The sequence below is a fragment of the Pogona vitticeps genome, chromosome 9 (genome assembly GCF_051106095.1).
Source record: "Pogona vitticeps strain Pit_001003342236 chromosome 9, PviZW2.1, whole genome shotgun sequence".
Lineage (NCBI taxonomy): Eukaryota > Metazoa > Chordata > Lepidosauria > Squamata > Agamidae > Pogona > Pogona vitticeps.
Window position 1 is genome coordinate 24,012,237 of NC_135791.1, and position 22,873 is coordinate 24,035,109.

At 48.3% G+C, this 22,873-nt stretch overlaps 1 protein-coding gene across 1 annotated transcript; it reads right to left on the reverse strand.

Moving 5' to 3' along the window:
* Positions 1-2,683: 2,683 nt before the first annotated feature.
* On the reverse strand, positions 2,684-21,932 carry TGFB1 (transforming growth factor beta 1). The gene is made up of 7 exons (XM_020810887.3): positions 21,164-21,932; positions 11,206-11,369; positions 10,021-10,147; positions 7,233-7,310; positions 4,785-4,941; positions 3,355-3,511; positions 2,684-2,920 (listed from the first exon to the last, which is right to left on the reverse strand). Exons 1-7 carry the CDS (start codon positions 21,570-21,572, stop codon positions 2,762-2,764), a joined length of 1,251 nt encoding a protein of 416 aa, XP_020666546.3. The 5' UTR covers positions 21,573-21,932; the 3' UTR covers positions 2,684-2,761.
* Positions 21,933-22,873: the final 941 nt, after the last annotated feature.

The following is a 22,873-nucleotide window of genomic DNA, read 5'->3' on the forward strand; positions in this document are numbered from 1 at the left end:
ACACACGTTCCCTGCCAGTCTTCGAAATGGAACACAAAGGAAGTGGCTCTTTAAAGCAGTGGTCCCCAACCTTGGGCCGCCAGATGTTCTTGGACTACAACTCCCAGAAGCCTTCACCACCACCTCTGCTGGCCAGGATTTCTGGGAGTTGAAGTCCAAGAACATCTGGAAGCCCAAGGTTGGGGACCACTGCTTTAAAGGATGCTAGGGCTATAAAACGAGGCAAAATTCACAGCCACAACACAACATCCTGGTGTGTGTGTGTTTTTTTTTTTTTGCCATCCTACGTACCCCGCTTTCAAACTCTCTCCCCTTTTCCCAGTCCCTCCCTTTTTTTTTGTCAACAAATTCTCACAAGCCAGCGAAGTGCCGGCCAAGCTGCCTGGTTGTAAACAGCTGGCTTTGGCAGCCCTCCCCGGAGCCAGCTGCATCCTCGCGCTGGCCTGGAACACCCCCTTTTGAGTTGTTGTCCTCATGGTGAACAAAGAACCCACTTCTGCAAGGTCACCCAGAAGGAGCTCTGGCCCCCCATGTAGGAGCCAAGGCCCTTTGCCAAGAACGTGAGGCTTGTAAATATTTATTCCGTGGTGTAAAGGGGAATGCAACCACGTCAATTAGCCCTGCTGCCCTGCAGGCTGGAAAAGTGCCAGCAAACCAGCTGGACTTGGTGGTGAGTGGAGCACCAGATAGCCAGGTTTGGGGAACCCTGAATGACTTCAAAACGTAATGAGCCCATCCTGTTGCATCCGGGGCGGCCTCCGGCTTGTTCTCTGAATACGACCCTTGGCTTTCCATTCCTCAAGATCTGTTCTGCCTGTATAAACGCTCGTACACGTCTAAGACCAATTTTGCTGGATCGAAGGAAAAGTACGGTTAAGTCGCCAGCCTGATAGATTTGGGAACTTTGCATACAACCAGGGCACAAAAATCAAACCTTTTCCCCATCTTCTGTAGTGCATTTGAAAGTTCACTGTCTTTATACATTGATATTCTGTTCCGTTCCCATGGTTAACAGTCCTTGGGTTTGCTCATTTCTTGCTCTGCCAACTTCCAAACTCAAGAGGCATCAGATTTAGTGGCTATTAATATTTTCTCGGTACAGGGCAAAGCTTGGGGGAACATACTTTTGCAAAACAAGATGTGCTAGTTGTAATTCCAAATAATTAAAAAAGAGGGAACTTCTCCACATCCTGGAGCAGAGTTTTCATTAGTTATCTACAAGGAATAACCTTTGATTGCCTTACATTTATTGCTGATACTTCACCGTCTTCTAGCATTAGAAAAGAGGGTGAAAATGGCTATTCCTGCTCTCCCTTCTGACCTGTTGGAGTTGGTGGGGGTAAAGGATTAGTATATATATAAAAAGAAATAGTACTCATGGATTTTATTCCCATCGCTGGGAAGCGGAGTCGTAGGCAACCGAAGAACACGTTTTTTTTTCTTTTTTGCAAATCCAGGCAGGGAAATAGAAATATTTAATATTACACTCAAACGTGACACTGAAATTCCAATTGGCCCAATTTGGACCTTTAAACAGCTCCTTTCTCCGCCACCCCCCTCGCTGCTGGAGGCGAACCTCAGATTGAACGAATGCAAAACAATCCATGGCACCCCAAAAAGCTCTCTCTTAGTTGCCCCTTTTGGGGTCCGGCATCCTCTACCAGCTGAGCAGTCAAAAGGGGGGGACAAGAGGCTCTGGCAGAGAAGGCGGGTCTAAGTGGCCAGAAGGAGGGGACAAGTCATTGGTGGGCGGAGTCCTCTTCTCCCCATAAGAACTTCCCTCTCTTTTCCATTCTTCCCATGTTCCTGGCAAGGGATGAACCCGTGTTGTAGGGCGAACGGCCACGAGGACTGGAGCCAACTTGCCAAAGGGAGACAAGAGGACGGAATCAGAGTGGAGCGCAGAGCGGGTTCAGCCGTGCAGTGGTCTCTGGGTGGGCGGGCAGGTGGCATTCCATTTCTGAAATGTGTGTCGAACGGAAACCTCGCCTGCTGTCTTCGGGGTGGGGTGGATTGGGATCACGAAGGTCTGGGAGCGTCTGTCAGGTGACCTCGGCATCGTCCCGCGACACAGTCACCTGCTGGAAGCGAGGGCATCATCGTCGTACCGTCCAGAGGGCAGCCGTTCTGACCTCTGGAAAACTTAAGGATGCTGGCCCTGGACATTATCCTTTGCCCTCTGAGGATGACCCCCATCTGATGTTTTTCTATCACCTTGGCATAGGTTTTTTTTTGAGGGGGGTCACCCTTTCTTTGCTGGCTTTCCACCTCCATGAAAAATGTCCCTTCCCAGATTATTCGCCCAACCCGTTCTTTATGGCAGGAAAACTACAGAGGGAAACGACATGCTGACATGTTCTCTCCCCCCCCTTCTGTTTGAGCCGTTATTATTCTAATTATAATTCTCTCTGACCCCGAGGCCAAACCATTAAAAAGTATTCCAGGTTTCCCACCCCTCAAAACCATAACTTTACAAAATAAAATAATAATAATAATTATAATAATAATTATAATAATAATAAATCTCACTGGATGAGGGTTTTTTTTTTAAAAAAAAGAAAAGTTGTGTGTCTCTCTCTTTCTCTCTCTTTTTAAGGCATGAGGTTTTCATCAAGGGGAAGGGGCTGACCATTGTCCTCTTGGTTTCAGTCCTAGCCTCTTCTCCTCTTGGATTTTGTGGGGGTTTATTTTTGTTTGTGTTTTGTTTTTAATTTTAAAAAATTCCAGTCCACCCAGAAGGCAAGTCCATGCCGCCTCGTCTTCAGCTGCAGCGACACGACTTGACGATCATGTTGGAGAGCTGTTCTACTTTAGCCTGGCGGCCCACGTAGTAGATGATGCCGAGGGGGTCCAGCTCGTTCGGGACGCAGCAGGGGGTGGCCGAGCCAGATGGGTTGTGTTGGTTGTAGAGAGACAGAACCTGTTCGGAAGACAAGGAAAAACACCTATTTAGAACTGCAGCCTTTTGGAGTGACTACCGCTCCATTGAACAGCACTTCAGTTTTTTTTCCAAAATTAATTCAAACCAGAAAAGTAAGAAACGAATTGTGGCTGTCAACACGAGAACGCTTCCGTTCTCATGATGTGTCACGTTGGTTTTGTGATATTTTTCTTCTGGCGCGTGTGTGGGAGAACCAGGATCAACAAGAGAGATGTATAAAGCGTGGACCCTTACACTCAAAAGGCTTCTAAGAAATACCTTGAAAATATTGCTCATTCTCAACCCAGAAGTCATTACGATTTTGAAAGTTACTTTCTGAAATACAAGGCAAGACGCCGCATGCCGAGTTCTGAAAGGAGGTGGGAAAACAGAGACAGAAATATGAGAGGTTTCGGGATAGGCAGGATCCTCACCTTGCTATACTGGCTGTCTGAGCTCCAGAGATACGGGCAAGGCCCCATGCAGAAGTTGGCGTAGTAGCCCTTGGGTTCATGGATCCACTTCCATTTTAAGTCCTTCCGGAAGTCGATATAAAGGCGTCGCACGCAACAGTTCTTCTCCTCTGGGGATCTGGAGCGGAAGAATCCAAAAGTTAGAGACGAAACCTTGAGCCCTCCTGGCCTTCCGACCCCTTTCTCTAAGCCACTGAAAAAACCCCCAATTTTTCTCTCTTTCACCTCAGGAAAGACTCTGGGGTTGGCCAATTCAATTTCACTTTCCTGAAGTCACTTCAAACTAGGTGAGAGAGATGGAACATCAAAAAATCGAAATCCTTTAAACGCTGAAATATATCTTTCAGTTAGAGCTGGGATTTTTTCTCACAGCCCATCGCTCGCAAATTAACTCGCTTCACTTTCTGATTGGCCATCCGCAGATAAACATGGGCTTCCTTTCCGATTCTGATTACTCAGGCACCAAGAAAAGTAAAAAAGCGAATTGTTGCTGTCAACATGAGAAAGCTTCCGTTCTCATGAGGTGGCACGCTGCTTTTGTGATATTTTCTTCTTGCACTTGTGTGTGAGAACTAGTTTGAACAAGAGAGTGGTATAAAGCGTGCACCCTTACACTCAAAAGGCCTCTAAGAAATATCTTGAAAATATTGCTCATCTCAAACAAACTGCAGGAATCTTGGCTGGACCGCGAGCATCCTTTTAGCTGCTAATGGCTGCTCCATACCGTCTAGTTTGAACGGTGGCCTCCAAATCAGAGTAATACGGCAGCTGGTCTCGGACCACATATCTCGTGCTACTCCTGACTCATGGGATATCTGTCTTCCCACTTTCCTTTGGATTATTTGCCTGACCCCCAAATGCCCACACTTCTGTCTCTATTTGCATACAAACTGATCTTAATCCAGGCCTGGAAAACATGTGGTTTTCCAGATGTGGTTGGACTCTCATCAATGAAGGAGTGAAGGAGGAGAGCATCGTCACCCCCAACAACATCTGGAAGGCATCATACTCTCCATCCTGGTCTTGGTGGTGACATACGCCACGCTCTCAAGCCGCGTCACAGTTGCTAAACTGTGGAGTGGCGTCATGGCCCAAGTTTTAAGGGACCTGTCCAGGGTGCTGAAAACAAATGTTTAGAATTTCCTGGAATGTTTGGACTAAAAACCCAGCACGTATTCACTGACTCTACAAAACCAGGGTCCTCAGCTTCTTAGCGGTCATCCTGCTCGCATATTCTACATATTGCCAACTCAAGTGGGGCATCAGCAGAGCTGGCGGTATGGCCACCACCAGCATGGAAGACTGGTTCGATCAACTGCGTACCAAGGCATCTCTACTGATTTCCCTGCAACAGGGTATTCTTGATTCCCTCCTGGCCTTGCACCACTTACTGGCTGCAGTACTCCGCGTTAGCTGCGGCTCGTTTATGCCGGGAGTGGCTTTGCAGTTGGTCTGCCCGCTCCGGTGGCATGGCCATCACCAGCAGATACGGCAGCTGTTGCTTCTCCTGGCTGATCTGCTGCTGGTCCCCTCTCTTCACTTTAGTACCTGGGAAAGAGCAAGCGTCGGCAGAGCCCTGCGTTAATTTTATATTTGTTCTCAAATCATCTGTCTGCTGCTGCTGCTGCTCAGAAAAACATACCACATATAAATATAAAACGGAACAGTAAAACGCTTTGTCACACACACACCCTCCCCCTGGTGAATGTGGAAAGCCAAACAAACAAGGAAATGCCTTCAGGAGCACTTGCAGCGATATTTTTCCGGTGACTCGAAAATTATTTTGGATACGGCCAGCATGCCACATGCCAGATAATATATTGACCGGCATCTCCAAAATAACAGTCAACAAAACTGGCCCGCAAAAGTGTGCAGACTGGAGATTAGCTGCGCCCTCAACAAATATGGCTTTCTACTGTTTCCCAAGACACGGTTTGTCCCCCAGAATCTCATGAAGTCCTAAGATCTCCCCAGCATCTTGCAATCACATGGTGAATTGGTTTGTCGGTATTGTCCGGAGAGCAAAGACGGGCCAGCCTGCAGCGTCTGGTCCAGAATCCAGGGTCAAAGGAAGGGGGCAGAATCTTTGGCCACCAGCCAATCTTTGAGTAGCTAAGGGAGAAGACGGGGCGTCATTTGGCTGGAATGCCGGTTCAATAAACAAACACATGAGCAGGTAGCTCATGCAAGCAAAAAATCAAGCTGCATGTGGCAGGAGGAGGACCGAAAGCATAAAACACCCAGTGTTTAGTAACCACTAGCCTTGCATTGTAGCTCATTTTGCCAGAGCAGTCTGCTGCGTTGCCGGCATTATGAAGCGGGTCAGAAGTTAGCCGATGTCAGGCGTCTTCCAGTGCACTTTTTAACTCAGGCTGGAAAATTTTGCCAGCCAAGAGTCGGGTAAAAGAGGCCAACATTTGTGAAGGAGTGTTGCTTCTAAACACCACCCTCTGAAGCCTTGGATTTGACCCCCCCCCCAAAAAAAAGACCAGAAACGAGGGAATCTCATCTCCTTCCTGATACAAATGGAAAAAGAAAATGTCGTTGTGTTGGTGGCTCGGTTGGGAATCATAAATCATCTCTGGTCTTTGGAAAATCAACAAGAGATTTGCCAGTAGGTCTCCGTCTTTCTCCTGCCCCACTCTTAATATAGGGTGTAGGCTGTTGCCCGTTGGGAGAGTGGGGATGATCGGTGTGGGTGGGTCTTGCGGATCCTGCTGGGTGGCAGGGCATGAAATAAAGCTTTCTACTTCTTCTCAGCTCAATGGTTCATGAGATGTGAGGTCATTGTTCTTAAATCCTGCACACTAGGAAGCAGAATCCATGCTTGGCAGCTTAAGTGCCACTTAAAAGCTAACCTACGTTTTTCCCTGAAGAATTGGGTAGCCATTCCAGGAGATATAAATCCGAGGCTCCAGCGAGCCAGAACCTGGTTGGATGGCTCAGGGAGTTAAGCGCCAAAGGTTGGGAGTTTGATTCCCCGACTGTGCATCTCAGAAGAGCCAGCCTGGGTGGCCTTGGGCAAGCTGAACGGTCCCCCAGGATGCCCCCAGAAGAAGGGACTGGGAAACCATTTCTTTATATTGGCTTCCATAGAAAACCCCAGAAAGTGTTGCCCTCAGTCAGAATTGACTTAATGGCACATGATTACTAAAAGTATCGTTTTCCCACCACCACCATTTCCTGCATCTGTATCATGTAAGGACCCCACAGCCTTTTCTAATTTTTTTCGGCTGGCAGTGAGTTCACCAACATGACTTCCAAGAGTTATGGTGCTTTTGCCCACAGTTTAAACCAAAGGTGGTCAATTTCCAGAGAGATGCCATGTACGTCCCTCAGCTTACAGAGGGGTACATCCACCCCAACGGTCTCCTTTAATTGCCTCCCTAATTATTATTATTTTTTAAAATTACAATATTATAAAAAGATCTCTCATATCCTGTAGTAGCTGCAGAGAACAGTTATCGGGGTTGTGCTTAGGCTGTTGTTAGCTGACTAGATAGCTCAGTGGTTTAGGTCTCTGGTTACAGAGGTAGAAGTTGGGAGTTCGATTCCCCCCAATGGGCTTTCTGCAAGTAGAGCCAGCCTGGGTAGCCTTGGGCAAGCTGCACACAATCCCAGGGCTCCCCCTAGAGGGAGGGAAGGGTAAAACCACTTTGGAGTATTCTCTACCTAGAAAACCCTGAAAAGGGACGCCATAAACCAGAACTGACAAGTAGTGGTATGCGGTAGCCCTTTTCCTCAGACATGCACCAGACAGGGTGGGGACCTGTCTCCTTGAACCAAATCTGTACAGATTCCGGCCAGTCCAACCCTTGCACCCATTCCTCAGGGTTTACCTTCTATGTCCACTTTCAGTTCCTCCAGGGTGGTCTCACAGGAACAGTGGGCGCTGAGGCGGAATCTTCCCAGATTCTCTGCAATGCACAAAGGAGGATTTTTAGGTCATGCTCCTAGTCCTCCGTGAGGAGAGAGGAAGGGAGGTGGAATTCGCCACCACGGAATCACGCACCCAAGAAAACCCAAGTTTTGCATTTTAATTATCAATGCAGGAAACAAGCGGACAAATGGACTCCCACGAAAATCAGGCCCAAAGTACAGCAAGACGTTAAGGTGGATCTCGTGTTCCGACATGCGCCTCTGTGGCGAGGAAGGGGGCAAAGTGTGAAGTGAGCTTCTTTCAGATATAACAATCCGTCAATAAAACACACACACCCCTTTTTGTTTTCTTTTGTTTTTTGCTTAGGCTTTGTCCAACCCTGGGCATTCCACCTCCTCTTTGATTTTAGGTCTGACTCTGAAGACCCCAAAGAGGGGACCCCTCGCTAAGAAGCTAAGCCCCTTCGGCTCTAATCCTGCTCCCATCTCCATTTTTTATTTTTTCCCCTCTTCTCCCTCCTTTTACTGGCAACTGTGGCAAAGAAAGCAGCCAGAGAGGGGTGCATGCCAGGCACGCCTGACGCATGTACGCTTTTGATCTGTCTCCTTCCGGAACCCTGTGGCAGCGTGCCCGGGGTGTGGCGTGGCATGGCGCAGCCTTCTCTCTCTCCCCCGTCTTTTACTCCCACACCCCTGGGCATGAGAGCAATCCGTGGGGAAGTTCCGGCCCCTGAAGGGAGAGGCGCTGGAGTGTTTTCACGGATGCATCTGCAACACACTGTCGACACAGTTGGGGTTTTTGCATGCTGCCTCTGGGAGGTTTGGCAGGGAGGAACCATTCTGGGCTGAGGTGACTGTCAAACTATCCAGCACTAATCATTCCTTCCTTCCCAGCCTTTGAATTCAAAGAATGCTTCACCCCTCTGCTCTGTATCCCTTTCCCTGTCTTTTATTCTGTTAAAGTTTGTTGTTGAAAGCAGTCATGTTTTGCCAGTTGCTGTTGATCTGTAAGTAAATGACATGTCTTTATTCTTTCTCCTACTAATGTCTTAAGAGTGCGTTATCGGGACTGCAAGTGCCAATGGATGAGAAAAACGGGGCAGAACTACTCTGGGGAATTTGCAGCTATTCTTTTCTGTGAATCCTTCAACTTCTGCTGCACTGCTAGAGGAATTTAACCAGAAACTCAAAAGTTTGCAACAGGGCCCAGGGAGACCGACGCAGAAGACAGAATGAAATGCCAGAGGAGATTGTACTGTTTAAAAAAGGGGATCGTACTGTTTCAGATTGGGCTGTCAGCTTGGTTGCTTTTTTTTTTAAAAGACTCTCATGACAAGGCATAATTAATTTGAGACTTAAATTTAATTACATCTCAAACCCAAGGAGAAAATGTGTATGTTTCAGGCCTCGGGGAGGAGTTTCCAAGCCACTTCTCTTGCTGCCGTGCTGAATTTTAGGGAGTGTTTTGTTATTATTTGCTCTGTAAGCGGTTGGAAAAAGGAGTCCCCACCCTCACACACCCCTCTCGTCTGAAGGAATACATTTAACACCAGCCTTCCCATCTCATCCACTGTCTCATGCAGATCCATTATAGAGGAGGGAGGTGGCCAACGGAGACAGCATAGCCTTTAAGACTGGGAGGGTGGCGAGGCCATGGAGAGATGAAGCAATGTGGTATTGCGGTCTGCACCTTCTTGCAAAATGTTATACAAAACACATCAGGGAAAGAGGAGTGTATCTTAAACCTTGATGAGCTGGCTTTCTACTTGCAAGTTGCCATTTCAGTGCTGGGGGACACTTTTGTAAAAGTCATCATGACACGTTTTGGGTTCTGTCGAATCTGGTGCTCAAACTTTTCCTGGGCTTTAGGGTTACAGGTCGGGGAGATCCCCTCCGGCATCACAGAGCGTGGGCCTGAAGGCGATCTATTTATTGATGAAGGCCTGCAGCAAGAATCCCTACCAGGAAAAGCGGCTGCATCCATTCCAGCCCCGTCTGGCCCAGTTTTTAAGGAAGGCCACTGAAATGGACACAGAGCGGGTTTGATTCACCGCGGCCTTTCCGAATCAAGGCCCTTTCAGATATGTCGGGATACAGGTTGGAGACTTTCTGTGGGTGGTTTGCTGTGGGCATCCTAGAAGGACTGGCCGCCGTGGACCTTGAGCAGCTAGATGTCTGCACTGATGCAGTAAAGGAGGCCTTAACTGGGGCCAGTCTCTTCATGCCAGTCCATGGGGTGTTCTAAGCCTATATTGTGCTGGACTTTTGGCCACCTCGCGTACTTCCTTTAGAAGGTGTGGTTGGGAAGGACCTTTCAGGGCTGCGGTGACCGTCAGTCTCACCAGCACTACAGCTGAGACTGTAAGCGCCAGTGGATGAGAATTTTAAAAAAGGCGTGGACCAAATTTTGGGGACTTGAAGCTGTTCTGTGAATCCTTGCACTTCTGCTGCACCGCTAGAGCAAATGAACCAGAAATCCACTCTTCTGTCTATGTTCAAAGGACCTGCTCAAGTTTTCAAGGATTCTTTTTGCAATACTTTCCCCAAATGCATGCAGATTTCATGAGCCCGTGTACGCCACCCCCCTGGATCCAGGTGACTGGGGTGCAGAACTGAAAATGGGTCATATTTTGAATTTTTGCAACAATTGATTTAATAGCCCTAAATACCAAAGCCCCAGGAGCAGGTGAACAGATATCAATGACAGAACTTTCCCCCTCTCTTCATTTCGATGCCATTTTCGCTTACCTATACTCGCCAGCCACAGCCGCAGGACGGTGGTGACATCAAAGGAAAGCCATTCCTTCTCGGCCTTCAACTTAACGAGGCGCCCATCCAGATAGTACCAAGTGGAGGTGTTCCGGAAGTGGTGTTGCTGGAGGATGATGGGGGGGGGGGGAACAAAAGGCTGGATTAGCAAATTGAGAGCAAACAACACAGCTGTTCCAAGCACCAAGCAAAGTCATAAGCAACCCCAAATTTCTGGCTCCTTCAGGGGGTCATTTCAGGCACAAAGTACTGCAGTGCGTTGGTGTCTGAAAAGTCCGCCTTTGAATTAAAAACAACCCCCAAGTTTCAAGTTCTCAAGGGCTGCTTTGGTAAAAGCAGGCAGAAATCGGCGGAATGCCTCTAGGATTAAAAAGCGAGGAGTTCTGTACCCTTCAAATGACCCACCCACATTTTCCAGGCTTCCGTTTTCTCTCCCAAGCCCTCCACAGCGCTCAAGATTTCATTTTGCACAACGCAGGTCATGCAGAGAATGGGTTGTGTTTTCAAGAACGGAAGAAATGGGAGATGCCGATTTTGAAACCAGCCACCCAGAAATTTCCTTTTCTCCACCCTCCCTTCTCTTGACGTAGTCTGGCTCGAGGACTTAAGTTGAGCCAAACCTCATTAGAAATAAAGGTCAAAACTTGTTGATTTTTTCCCCTTTTCTGTGCAATGGCCTATTGCATATGTGGTTGTCTCCCCACACACACACCCCAACCTCAGGATTTGGCTAACAAAATTCACTACCCTTGCACACAAGGAGGCCTTGTTGCTTTCAACAGGGTGATACCCAGCTGGTATAAATGCCAGCCAGAAATTGTGTGAAAGTTTTCTGCTCTGGGACCATGATATTTGGCATTTACTAACAAGATTCTGGACAAGGTATGTACCTCGACTTTCAGGGATCAGCCCTAGATATTTTTTAAAAAGTCCCTCTGAGCATATGCAGAGTATGTTTTTCATCACCCCAATGAATAGCCATCAACCTCACCAACTTATGTAGGAGTAGACCGAAGGGTCTCCCTATTAGAGGGTGCAACACAACACACATTCTACAGCCCCTCTGACTTTGGGGAGGAATTCAACACGATGTGGGCCACTCTCTCCTGTTGTGTCCTGTTGTCGCGGCAAATGGACCGTTTGTCCCGGCCCTTCCCACCGCACCTGGTAAAGTTCCAGCCGTTGTTCCTGGCTCGATCCAAAGGCACGCATTCTCAGCTCAGCCCGATACAACAGGTTTGGATCGTGAAGCACCGTCCGGATGTGGGATATGTTAAACCCGAAGAAGATGCTATGCCGGTTCTTCTTGTAAGTGTCCCCGTAGCTTTCTGTACAGAGGGAGACAGGGAGTGAGAGAGAACCTCGGGAGTGTCTTTTGCTGGTTCTGTTTGCAATGAGATCAGACGTTCCCTGCCTCTTGCGAAGAGGAGAGCTAAGCTTTGCAAGAGCATCTGTCACGACCTGCACGAAGACAAGGATTTACAGAAGGGAAGGTACAAACCACTTCAAGTTAGAAATTGATGCATGGGGCAGAAAACGTCAGGCTGTTGGAAAACTTTGAACAACTACCTTCCGTCTTAACAATAAGAATCTTTGGAATTTCAGAGCAAGAAGGGACCCTATAGATCATCAAGTCCAACTCCTTCCAAGGAAGCACAAACCCCCAACCTCTGGTGCCAGGGACCTCAACCATATAATTCACACTGGACTGTATAGCAAGCAGTAGATCCATCATTGTCGTCGTCATCTTAGAACTACAGAGCTGGAAGGGACCCAATAGATCATCTAGTCCAGCCCTTGTCAAGGAGCCACAGTGGGGAATTGAACTCCCAACTTCTGGCTCCGCAGTCAGAGACTTAAACCACTGAGCTATCCAGCAGTCCTCTTGCTCCTCAGTTTCGGAAACAAATATTTGTGTTGATTAAGGAAGAAATGTTGATTTGGATGTTGTTGTTTTTTTGATGAGCCAAGCTAGGTTTGAAATGCTCCCACATTCAGCAAAATACTGTAACTTCTTCTCAGTTTGAAAAACAGAACACCACGTCAGAGAAATGTGGTCTTCGCCAAAAGTTTGTGTTAATTTTTCAACATACTTTGAAGGTATTTTTCTGAAGAAGGAAGACATTTTTTTGAAACTAAGAAGGAGAATAGTTAAAGACAACCATCTACACATCCGATGGCCACCCGGCATGGTCCTCGAGTCTAGTGGGTGCCATCTCTACAAGATTGCAACTAAAACACACCTGGTCGGCTCCGGTGTTCCTAAAAACACCTAGGCATATGGGAAAAAAGTAGCAGGTGCCGTTTTTTAACACAGGAAGATTTACAGCATCTTTTTTGGAGCAGGGAAAAACCAGCACCTCCCAACATTCAAAGCAAGAACAAAAGGCTGGATTGAAGAGAGGATGATGAAGGAGAAGAAAAAGGCTGGGCTCCACATCATCCTCTTTTCCTCCATGAAATGCTCATCTGGGTCTTCTATACCAGCTGCCGCCTCGGGTAAAATTTCAGAAAGATACATTAAGTCAATGAATTGCGATTGGTAATCTTAAAGAGTTTCTGAATCGGAGTGGAAGTAATCTTAACCTGAAGGCATTAGATGCATTCCAGTCAGGTGTAAAGATCTTAAAAGGAGAGGCTCTTGGTGCTGAAGCCAAAATCAACCGAGAAGGCAAAGCCGGACAGCCCTTACCAGCCTCCAAAGCGCAACTGCCGATCCACTTCCCAGAATCATAGAATAACAGAGTCGGAAGGGGCCTCTAAGGCCATCCAGTCCAACCCTCTACTCAAAGCAGAAATCCAAATCAAGGCAGATTTTTCCTTGAATGCCTCCAATGTTGGAGCACTGCTCCCCACTTCCCGTGGTCATTGGGTCCATTGTCGTATTGCTCTAACAGGTAAGACATTTCCTCAGATATTCAGCCTAAATCTATTTATAATCCTATGCTCATCAGCTCTGTTTTCTCTCCAGGAATGAACTGCTGGGTTTACAAGCCAGATGCATCTCGGGAGTGTGCTGCACGACCCATTTCATCTTCCCTGACCAGAGGACAGAAGGTTGCCAGGCTGCTATGCTGTACTCTTGCATACTGTGGTGTCTGATTCTCTGTGTGTTTACTTACGGCTGTCTGAGGTCAATGGGGTGCTTAATGCTGCAAGACACTGGGAGAAGGTGGAGCCCCCAAAGCACTGGGTGGGGGTGGGGGTTAGAAGCAATACACTGAGACCCTTAGCTGCTGTTCTTGGAGTGCTACGAGGTGTGAAGGTCCAGAAATGGGTTAAAATCAGGATAAATCAGTTTGTAGAGTTTATTTTGACCAGTCATATAGACTTCGTCTCTTACAGCAAGCAAAACTCACGGATGAGGGATTTGATTGCCCCTTGGTTCCCTCTCCTCTACACAGCAGACCTGCAAGATGGCTTGGCCACACAAGGAATATGATGGGTGAAAAGGGATTTGAACCCAGGCCTCTCTGGTTCTGTTCCAGCAGCCTAACTGCTATATACCACACTTCCTCCCAAAGTTGTGCCATGCCCCACAACTAAACACCACATTTTTAGCTTCCCGGCCTCTATTTCTGCTGCAGGAAGAGTCTATTTTTAAGCTTCTCCTTCCTTCCAAGATCAAAAGGGCCCCCGACTCCGGTTTGACATCACATCTTCTCATCCCACGATTGTGGACCAATGAGTGATCCTGCAAGACTCCCCGGCCACAAAACGGCGGTGGTTTCTGCCTTTGCTTTCTTGTGAAATGCATGTGGAGTTAGGAGCATCTGATAATAAGGAAGTCAGAGGAAGAACTAAGACAAAAAGAGGTCTATGAAACAAGCTTTTTGGAGAAATATTTGCTAGACATTCCTTTGTGTCTAGGGTGGATCTCTTTTATCATCTCCCCAATGCGCAACCCTCTACATCTTCATGTAGGTGTGTATATGGGTACCTGTACTTACACACATGCAAAATATATCTCTCATATTACAATGGGCATCGCAGGCCTCTGAGGTTGCCATCGGATCAAAGTGCCGATCTAGTTTGCTCCTGTGCCTCCGACAGCAACTTCATCCGCTGGATAGCCCAGTGGTTTAGGCATCTGGCTGCTTAGCCAGAGGTTGGGAGTTTGATTTCTCAAAATGCTTCTTTGTCAAGGGCTGGACTCGAGGGTCCAGAGGGTCCATTCTTGCACTGCACTTCTAAGATATATTTCCCAGATCAAGATGCTCTTAAAACAGCAGCTAGGGGGGGAACAGTGCTGGGTCTTTAAACATGTCTCTGAATTCTACTTCTTTTTAAGAACCTGCAATGAATCAAAAGTGTTTCTTATCTCTAAGGGACCAGCTTTTCTTTTGACTAGGGCTCCTGTGCTTTTAACTGAATTACCTTCAAGGCGAGTAGAAATCCAGCAGATGAACAAAGAAGCAAACACATACACCCCCCAATCTGATTGTTTTTGACTGCAATGCAGCAGGTCAAGGCAGAGAAGCCCTCCCGGGGGGGGGGAACCTTTGCCTCCCACGCTCACATCAAACCACAAGGTGTTGCTTCCCTACCAGTACTAAGAAGAAAAGTCAGAAGATCTTCCTCCTAACCTCTGGTTTCCCTGCTTTTACATTCTGATGTGGTCATCCTTCTTGTTTCCCTATGAGTTGTGTAGTCATGCCACAAAAACCTTCCAAATTGAAGATGCGTATTTTACAGCTGTAAAGACAGAGATAAGGGTGCCGGCATTCAACTGCATCTGTTTATCGGCTGGAGGAAATTCCCATGCTATTTTGGGACTTTCCGGAGTTTCATCTCCAAAGATAGAAAAATGAATTTGTTGCGTCCCGGGGGCCTCGGGCCAGGCTGTACGAGAGTCAACCTCAGTTTCCTTCGGCTGTAAAATGGGCATAAACCAGGAAGCCCTAGATGGAGTCTGATGCTGTTGATTTCTTAGCCGATCGTTGTTAGGGATTTTTAATCCCGTTCGAATGGTTTATTTTTCATTTTGTTTTTGTTTTTGACCAGGCTGAGCGCTACGGGCGGAAGAGCAGGATGTAACTTCCTGAAATAAACAAAGGAAGCCATCCGTAAACCGGGAGGCAAACGAAATCCTCGAGGCTTCTCTACATCTAGAAGACTTTTATGACCCTATAGGATTTGCAGGAAAAGGGGGAAGCCGATCCTTATTTTTTTGGGGGGGGGGAGACACGCCCTCCCTCCATCTCACCATACAAGGATGCGGAGCGATTTGGGGTCCACGGGGCATGACCCTGCCACAACCCCCTCCCCCCCAAACCCCCCAAAAAACCAGCCATTGCTAACCATGTGTACGGAACTGTGTCTTCGGAGGAAATACGGAAGAGAGGCCAGACGCGACTGGAGACCCCTCTGTCTCTTTTCCTCTCCCCATTCCTTGATTCTCTACCCACACAGGCTGTTTCTACAGCTTTTCTCCCCATCCTGTCAAAAGCAGTTTTGTATGGTGATTCGCTTTTTTAAAAACGTTGCACACAGAGAGACATACCTGTGGGGCGGAGGAGAGAGACCCTGCAGGGCTTCCTTCTCAAAGAGTGGCAGGCTGGTTTGTATTGGGTTCCCCCCCACACAACAACCCCCATAATGCCTTGACTGAAAAAGATCCATTTTTTCAAAACTGGAAGTGGATTCGGACACATTGCAAATTCTTGTTTTTCCTTCCTTCCTTCCTTCCTTCCTTCCTTCCTTCCTTCCTTCCTTCCTTCCTTCCTACCTACCTACCTACCTACCTACCTACCTACCTACCTACCTACCTACCTACCTACCTACCTACCTAAGTTTGGCAGCCTGTATGGCTTGCGAAGAATCCTCAGAAATTGGGCCTTGGTCCAGCTTGGAGCTGGGTCTCCCTGCCCATAAGGCCCCCACCCACCCTGAGCCTTCTTGATTGATTCTCCCAAACTGTGCAGTAACACCCACACCCACACACATACGACACAGCCATCTAACAACAAAAGCAGAATTGATGGAGACAGACAGACAGACCACATAGATATTCCCACCACAAACACACACCATTCACTGGGAGTAGCTTTAGCCCACTTTGATGCTAGTTAGCTACTTTACTGGATTCTAAAGAAGGGTATTTCGTAGCTAGCCGGCAAGCCAGGTTTGGGTGGGAAAGAACGGGAAGAGAAATTTTTTATTATTATTATTATTATTATTATTATTATTATTATTATTATTATTATTATTATTATTATTATTATTATTATTATTATTATTATTATTATTATTATTATTATTATTATTATTATTATTATTATTATTATTATTATACCTCCACAGTCCTCTAGCTAGCACGGCTGCTGGCCACATTAGCTGAGGTATTGCGGAGGTGTAGTTGCCCCAAACGGGAGCCTCTGAACATTTTTTCTTAATAATTATCCCTGTGTGAGTGTCATCTGCCATCAAGCCAAGATGGAGCTGATTTTATAGCACCCTGATGGAGCTTTCAAGGTATGTGGGGATACTGAACGGGCAGTTCTACCAGTTCTGCACAACACACACACACACACGCATACGAACACGCCCAGAATGTTCCATGGCTGAGCAAGGATTCGAACTCAGGACGTCTGGGTCCATCACTCTATCCACAAACACCAAACTGAGTTTGATTTTTTTTTTTAAGCTACATGTTTCATGAACCTGAACACAGCAGGTAAACGTTCTTCCTTCTCGTTCCTGCAATTCCAGGCTTAGAAAAGTTTTCCTATGCTCGAATTACAGCATCAAGCTGCCGTTGGAGGCCGGAAGGAAAACAGGCCACGAGGGTGGAGAAATCCACCCCACCAGCAGGTTTCCTGAAGGGCTCCCTCTTACCCCAGAGAAATGCTCGGTGGTGGTGTGCGTGGGGAGGGGGGGGAGAGAAGAAAACTACCCCCAAAGCATTCATGTCCCTCTGGCCTACAAAACCAGTTGTGTAGTCATGCAGGAGAAACGTGGTGCTATTTCTGTCGTAATAGGGAAGTCACACACACACACACACACACAGATACACACACACACACACACACACACACACACACACACACACACACACACATGTGGCAGTCCTGGGGGGCTTGGGGACAGCCGCCCTCCATCCCTTACCCTCTCCTTTAAAAATCGCTAACCACACTCTTGTTTTAACCGAAAGCAACCCAGGAGAACTCTCCTTTGCTGGAGGTCAAGAAAACCAGTTTTTATGCCCTCGCTTTGGTGGTGGGCTTCCTGCACCCTGCACCCTTGGGGGATCCTTTACAGTTCTACCGTCCTGTGATGACAAGATAATAGGAATATATTTAACAGCGGAAAGGGAGTCCTCTACGTAGCTTGCTCGAGAAAAGGCCATAATAAATAGCCCACCGACACCCATGCTGGATCCGACCGACGTGGCTCTGATCTGGCCACGGAACGTGGCGATCTTGCCACGAGGCAGATATTGTTGAAGGCTTTGAGGGCTTTTTTTCTCAGCCCCACCACAGATATGTCTGGATGGGGACGTAAAAGAGAGGGGCCTTCTCTGTGGCTGCTCCCAGAGACTCTGGAACTCCCTCCCACTGGAGGTCAGGCTGGCCCCCTCTTGGCTGTCCTTTCTCTTCAAGCAAGCTTTCCCTCAGGGACGGGCTGCCTGAGAGGAGTTTTTTCAATGGATTGTTTGTGCCTTACTACCTTGAAAGGTGGTTTCAATGTTGCTTTTGTGGTCTTTGATCTTTTTTAGTATTTGTACACTTCCCATTTTTAACCCTAAACATTGTTTTTTTAATTGACGTAAGCCACCCTGGGCCCTTTTCTAAGCAGAAAGGCAGGGTAAAAATATTTTACATTAAAAAATGTATATGTATATAGGCTGACCTTTTTTTTCCTGCGCATTTGACCGCAGCATAACACAAAGAAATTTTGCAGGAGAAGGTGGCGCCGAAGAAAACAGAGCTATTCATTTTTCCTGTCCTGACTTTCGTTCTAACGACACCATTCGAACCCAGGACATAAAACCACAGAATTATCACCTCTGCCCAAATGGGCTTCAGGCTGTTTCGGTCTGGGTGGGGGGGGGGTCCTCCGAGAAGGTGCCTCTCCCATTCAGTGGTTCAGATGACAACACCCATAATCCTTCAGAAGTTATGCTGTCTGGGGATTATGGGAGTTGCAGTCTGACCCATCTGAGGGGTTCCTGGCTAAGCAAGCATCCTGCAATCCAGAAGTTTGATTTTTGAGCTTTTCACATGCCAGGCTTTTGACAACTCACTGCTGAAACTACCACCCTTAAAACAACAACAACACTACTCCCCCCCCTCCACACAACACCAATGATCTTAAATGTGTTTCTTCTTTGGGGTGCTCTGCCCGTTCAACTCCAGGGTCACTCAGATCGCTGATTGCTTCCAGTCGTTATTCAAAGACTCGGCATAACTTTCCCGAGCCAGTGCCGCATGTGGCTCGCAGCAGGGCCGTTAATACGAAAGCTGCCAAGTTTTCTTTTTTAAAAAAAAAATTATAAAACTGTCCCTGCCCGCCTCCCGGGCCGTCATCGCCGGCAAAGCAGCTTGGACGTGCAGGAACGGATGCCAGGCAAAAATGATATTTATGGCATGGAGCTGCAGCCATGAGAGAAAGTTTCCTTGGTTAAATGTGCGTATTGAGAGTCGCAGCCGTGGGCCGTTTAAAAAGAAAGGAAAAAAAGAAAAAATAGCTGGCCTCTGATCCCATGTTGGAGTTGACAGCAGCTGCCGTTTGGGTTTCAAAAGCGCCAGCGTCTGCCAGTTCGGAGGCCGCACCTCAAAAACACTGCTTTTTTTTAAGGGGGGGAGGGATATAGGATCCGTAGGAATCATATGGCTGAGAAAGTCACATCTCTCCCCGAGACTGAAAGCACGCTGGCCAGCCACGCCGTGAGCCAGAAGTGGCGATGCTCCAGTGGCGCAGGGCCTTGCTGAGCCCAGCAGTTTGGCAGGAAATAGTAAGATCCGACCAAACTTAACCTCCATTCTCACCCCCCAGCCCGGCTTTTCCTTCCCCGGGGGAAAGCGGTTTGTGCAAGAATCCTTCAACCCCAGCAGAAAAGGCCATCTCATGAACGCCTGCCTGCCTTTATACGCCAAACAACGGCAGCGAGGTCCAGAAAGAGTCCTGTGGGAGCTGATAGACTAACAAGTTTCCTTTGGCATCCGATTTCACACATCCTAGCCCCGTCCCGGGTGGAGAGCCTGGGGGTTGCACGTATTGGAAGGGGGCTGCTGTTAGGAAAAGCTTGCACCCAGTTAAAACCTGGCAGCCTTCTAGGTACCACAAGACACTTCGTTATTTTTATGTCAAGGGACTGGAATGGCTATCACCTCCCTCACTGCATTAGGGGTGCATTTTCTTGCATTTTCGTGAAAACAGGAAGGAAGCGAAAGTACGAGAGTCGCTCTTTCTCTCTCATTTTTCTCTTTTTCTCTCTGCTGCTCGCTCACTCAGATGCTACGGATCTTCCCCTTCAGGCAGTACCGGCCGAGGCGACCCTATCAACCTGTTCCTAAAAGTACGGTGTGGGGATCATGTATCTGAGCCTCAGCGTCCAACCTTTTAACCTCCCAAGGTACAATCACAGCTGTGTGCCAATACATCCTCTGTGCATGTGCAGAGTCTACTTCCCTTGTAACCTCGGCTTGGCTCCCTCATTCCCTAACTCCAGCCCCGGGGTTGGGAGGTTTCTGTAGGGCGGACAACGTGGGGAGAAGAACGGTGTGAAGGATAAGGCGATAAAGGCTGCCTTCCAGTAGATCAGGCGGTAATCTCTAAAGTCTTGCCGGAAGCTGCTGACCAAAATTTCAGGGGCTTCTTTTCCAACTTTGTTATCTGATATTCTGGGTTGCTGACAGGTTTTTTGCAATGACAGAGTTGCCAGCCGCATAACGGACTCTTGGCCTTAAACCGCACCCCGACACCCAGAAACCGGCTCTGCCTTTCCTGTAATTTGGTCTCTTTTTTATCAAGAAACAAGGAGACTGCCTTTCCTTGTTAGGATGCTCTCCAAGAAAACTGGAGCGAGAGCCGGATGGTGACAACACCAGAAGAATAATGGTTGCTTCAGGGCGTGGGGGGGGTGAGAATCCTGAACTGGTTTACAACAGGTTAAACAACTTGACTTAAAAGCCAAGTTTTCCTTGAAGGGTCAATAACAGTTGTCGGAAAGGGAGGGCTGGTCTTGCTGATCTGATCTAAGACTGCAACTCTTCTCTTTAGTTTGTGCTGACAGATTCGGACATCATCTGACAGTGATCTTCTTAAAAACTCTTCTCTGTTTTTCTCCCTCCCTTGTTATAGATTTTTTTTTTGCGCTCAACACCATCTTTGCTTAACTTCTACGGGGTAGATCTCCTACCCTCATCACATCGCAACGTTGCTCACACGCATTTTCCCTCGATAAGATCCGCAGCGTGCCCATTTTGCAGATGGGAAAGCTGAGGTCCGATTCACACATGACTGAGTCGTTTAGGAGATGGTATTCTCTCAAGTCCACCCACTGGCATCTCTCTCAGCCCACGCCACACGATTAGCAACCTCTGGCCTCTATCCCCATGTAAGCAGCAAAAGATAAAAGTTTGTTGAGGGCTGCAGGACCTCACCGATACTGTGACTACAAGTTATTCCTTGCACAGGTTTGACCCAAAGTGGGTAATATGAGGTGTTTTGGACCTTAATTCCCAGAATCTCACAAACTTTTGGCCAGCCTTCCTTTTTTGGGGGGGGGGAGAGGGCGCTGTAGAACACAGTCACCTAGAATCTCCGGCTAGCACAAGGAATTTGGGAATTGGTAGTCCACACTCCCAACATCGCCCACCCCTGGCCTGACCTAAGAGTTGATTTCTAAGTTTTAAGGTTCTAACCCTCAACTATGCTGACGAATGAAGCGGAGGGCACCTTGTTCGTCTCAATGATTTCAGAGAAACAGCCGTTGACTTAATTTTATTTCCCCAAGCTAGATAAGAAGATAAGAGGGCCACAGAGGAGACCACAACACACCACCCCAGTTTAGGTTTTGAGGCCTGCTGTAGCCGCTAGGCATCTTGGTCTGCTTCCCACACCAGCACCCCTCTCTGCTCTCCAACCCGCCCACCCCAGCCCAGAGCATCTGGCTCACCGTGATCTGCGGGCAGCATGTTGAACCGATGCACTTCCTTGGCGTAATACTCTTCCTGTGGGGTCTCCTTAGGTTCCTCTGCCTCCATTTCCCGGATCACCTCCAGGGTGCTGTTGTAAAGGGCCACAATGTCTTCGGGCAAGACCCTCTTGTCTGGGTCTTCCACCTCCGGCGGGCTGGTCAGTTTCAGCTTGCTGAGGATCTGGCCCCGGATGGCCTCGATCCGCTTGCGCTTCATCATGTCCATGTCCAGAGTCTTGCACGTGGAGAAGGCAGAGGTGGCGCAGAGGTGCTGCAAAGCCAGAAGCAGGAGGAAAAGCCAGCCCGCCGCCCGCCACATGCCAAGGCCCCCGGCTGCGAATCGAAAACCACCCTGCCAGGCGCAGCCTCTTGCGACCGAGTTCTTCATGATTCCACCCCCTTTTTCACTTCTGCTCTTAGCTCAGCGTTTAAAACAAAACGAAACACACAAAAACACCACACGGAGACACACACCCCTCCTCGGCTGGGGGTCTCTGGATGCTTTTTCTCCTTCTCGATTTCTTCTTAATCCCTCTGCTCTGTCATCTGACAAAGGAAGCTGTTTCTTGCAAGACCGTGAGCTGCCACTGACCACATTGAGTCTCTTAAAATATCAAGTGACTTGGGGGAGGTTTTTTCCCCTTCTTTCTCCCTTTTTGGCTTTAGGCTGGAACTTGTTCCTGGAGCTGTCAAAGGTGGCAGGAACTCCCTTCGGGTCTCACTGACATTTCCCGGGCACCAGCCTTGCCCATGTGCCTCAGATGCCCGCAATCACTTGTGGCACCCAAGGGCGCCCGTCCGAAGGCCCATCGTGGCCGGACGAAGCGGACCACGGCTCGCTCTGTGGTCCGGTTCTAAGCCTCCTTTAAAGGGGCTCGAGGCTCGGCCAAGCCGAGAGGGGCACCCGGACCTCTCTGGAATGTGGCAAGCCGGGAAGCGCGGGGGCCAAATCCAGATGCCAACGACCGGGGGGATCCCAAGACAGGGGCTGCGCTCAGATGGCTGGCTGGCTGGCCGGCTGGCGGCTGCTGCGGCTGCTTCTGCTTCTGCTTCCAGCTGGCCCTTCTTTCTTCCTCTGCAGGAAAGGATGTAATTTTACCACTCCTGTCGGGACTTGCTGACTGCTGGCTTGGAGGTTTTTAAAATGGTTTTTTTGCCTCTCCCCAGCGCCAGCTCCACCCAGGAAGTGAAGGAGGGAGCCAACGCCGCTGTATATATAACTCCTTCACCAGGAGGGACAGCTGGACAGCTACTCTGGGCAAAAGCAGGGTCTCTCGCCTGCCTGCCTTTCTTGCTTGCTTGTCGACCTCTCAGGCCAGATTCTTTCTCTTCCTTCCTGGAAGACGAGAAATAAAATACATATATGGTTAACGGCAAAGCAAACTCGATGCCCTGTCAGGAAGCAAGGCACGTACACACACACAGAAACCGCGGCTCTCTCTCTAAGAGCAGTCTTAGTTTTCTGGAGCAGCAAAGATTAGAGGGCATCTTTACAGCTCCGGGCTTCTGTTTGAAGGCTCAAGATTTGCCTTGCCTTCCATTGGGCTTCTCATGGCATGGGAAAATATTTCCGATCGGTCAGCCCAGGTGCGAGTTCTCCCCTCTGCCAGTGATTGCCTTTAGTGGCCTTGGGCCTGATGCTGTTGAGGGCCAGGGAATCTTCTAACGTTTCGTGGATTTAGCCGACAC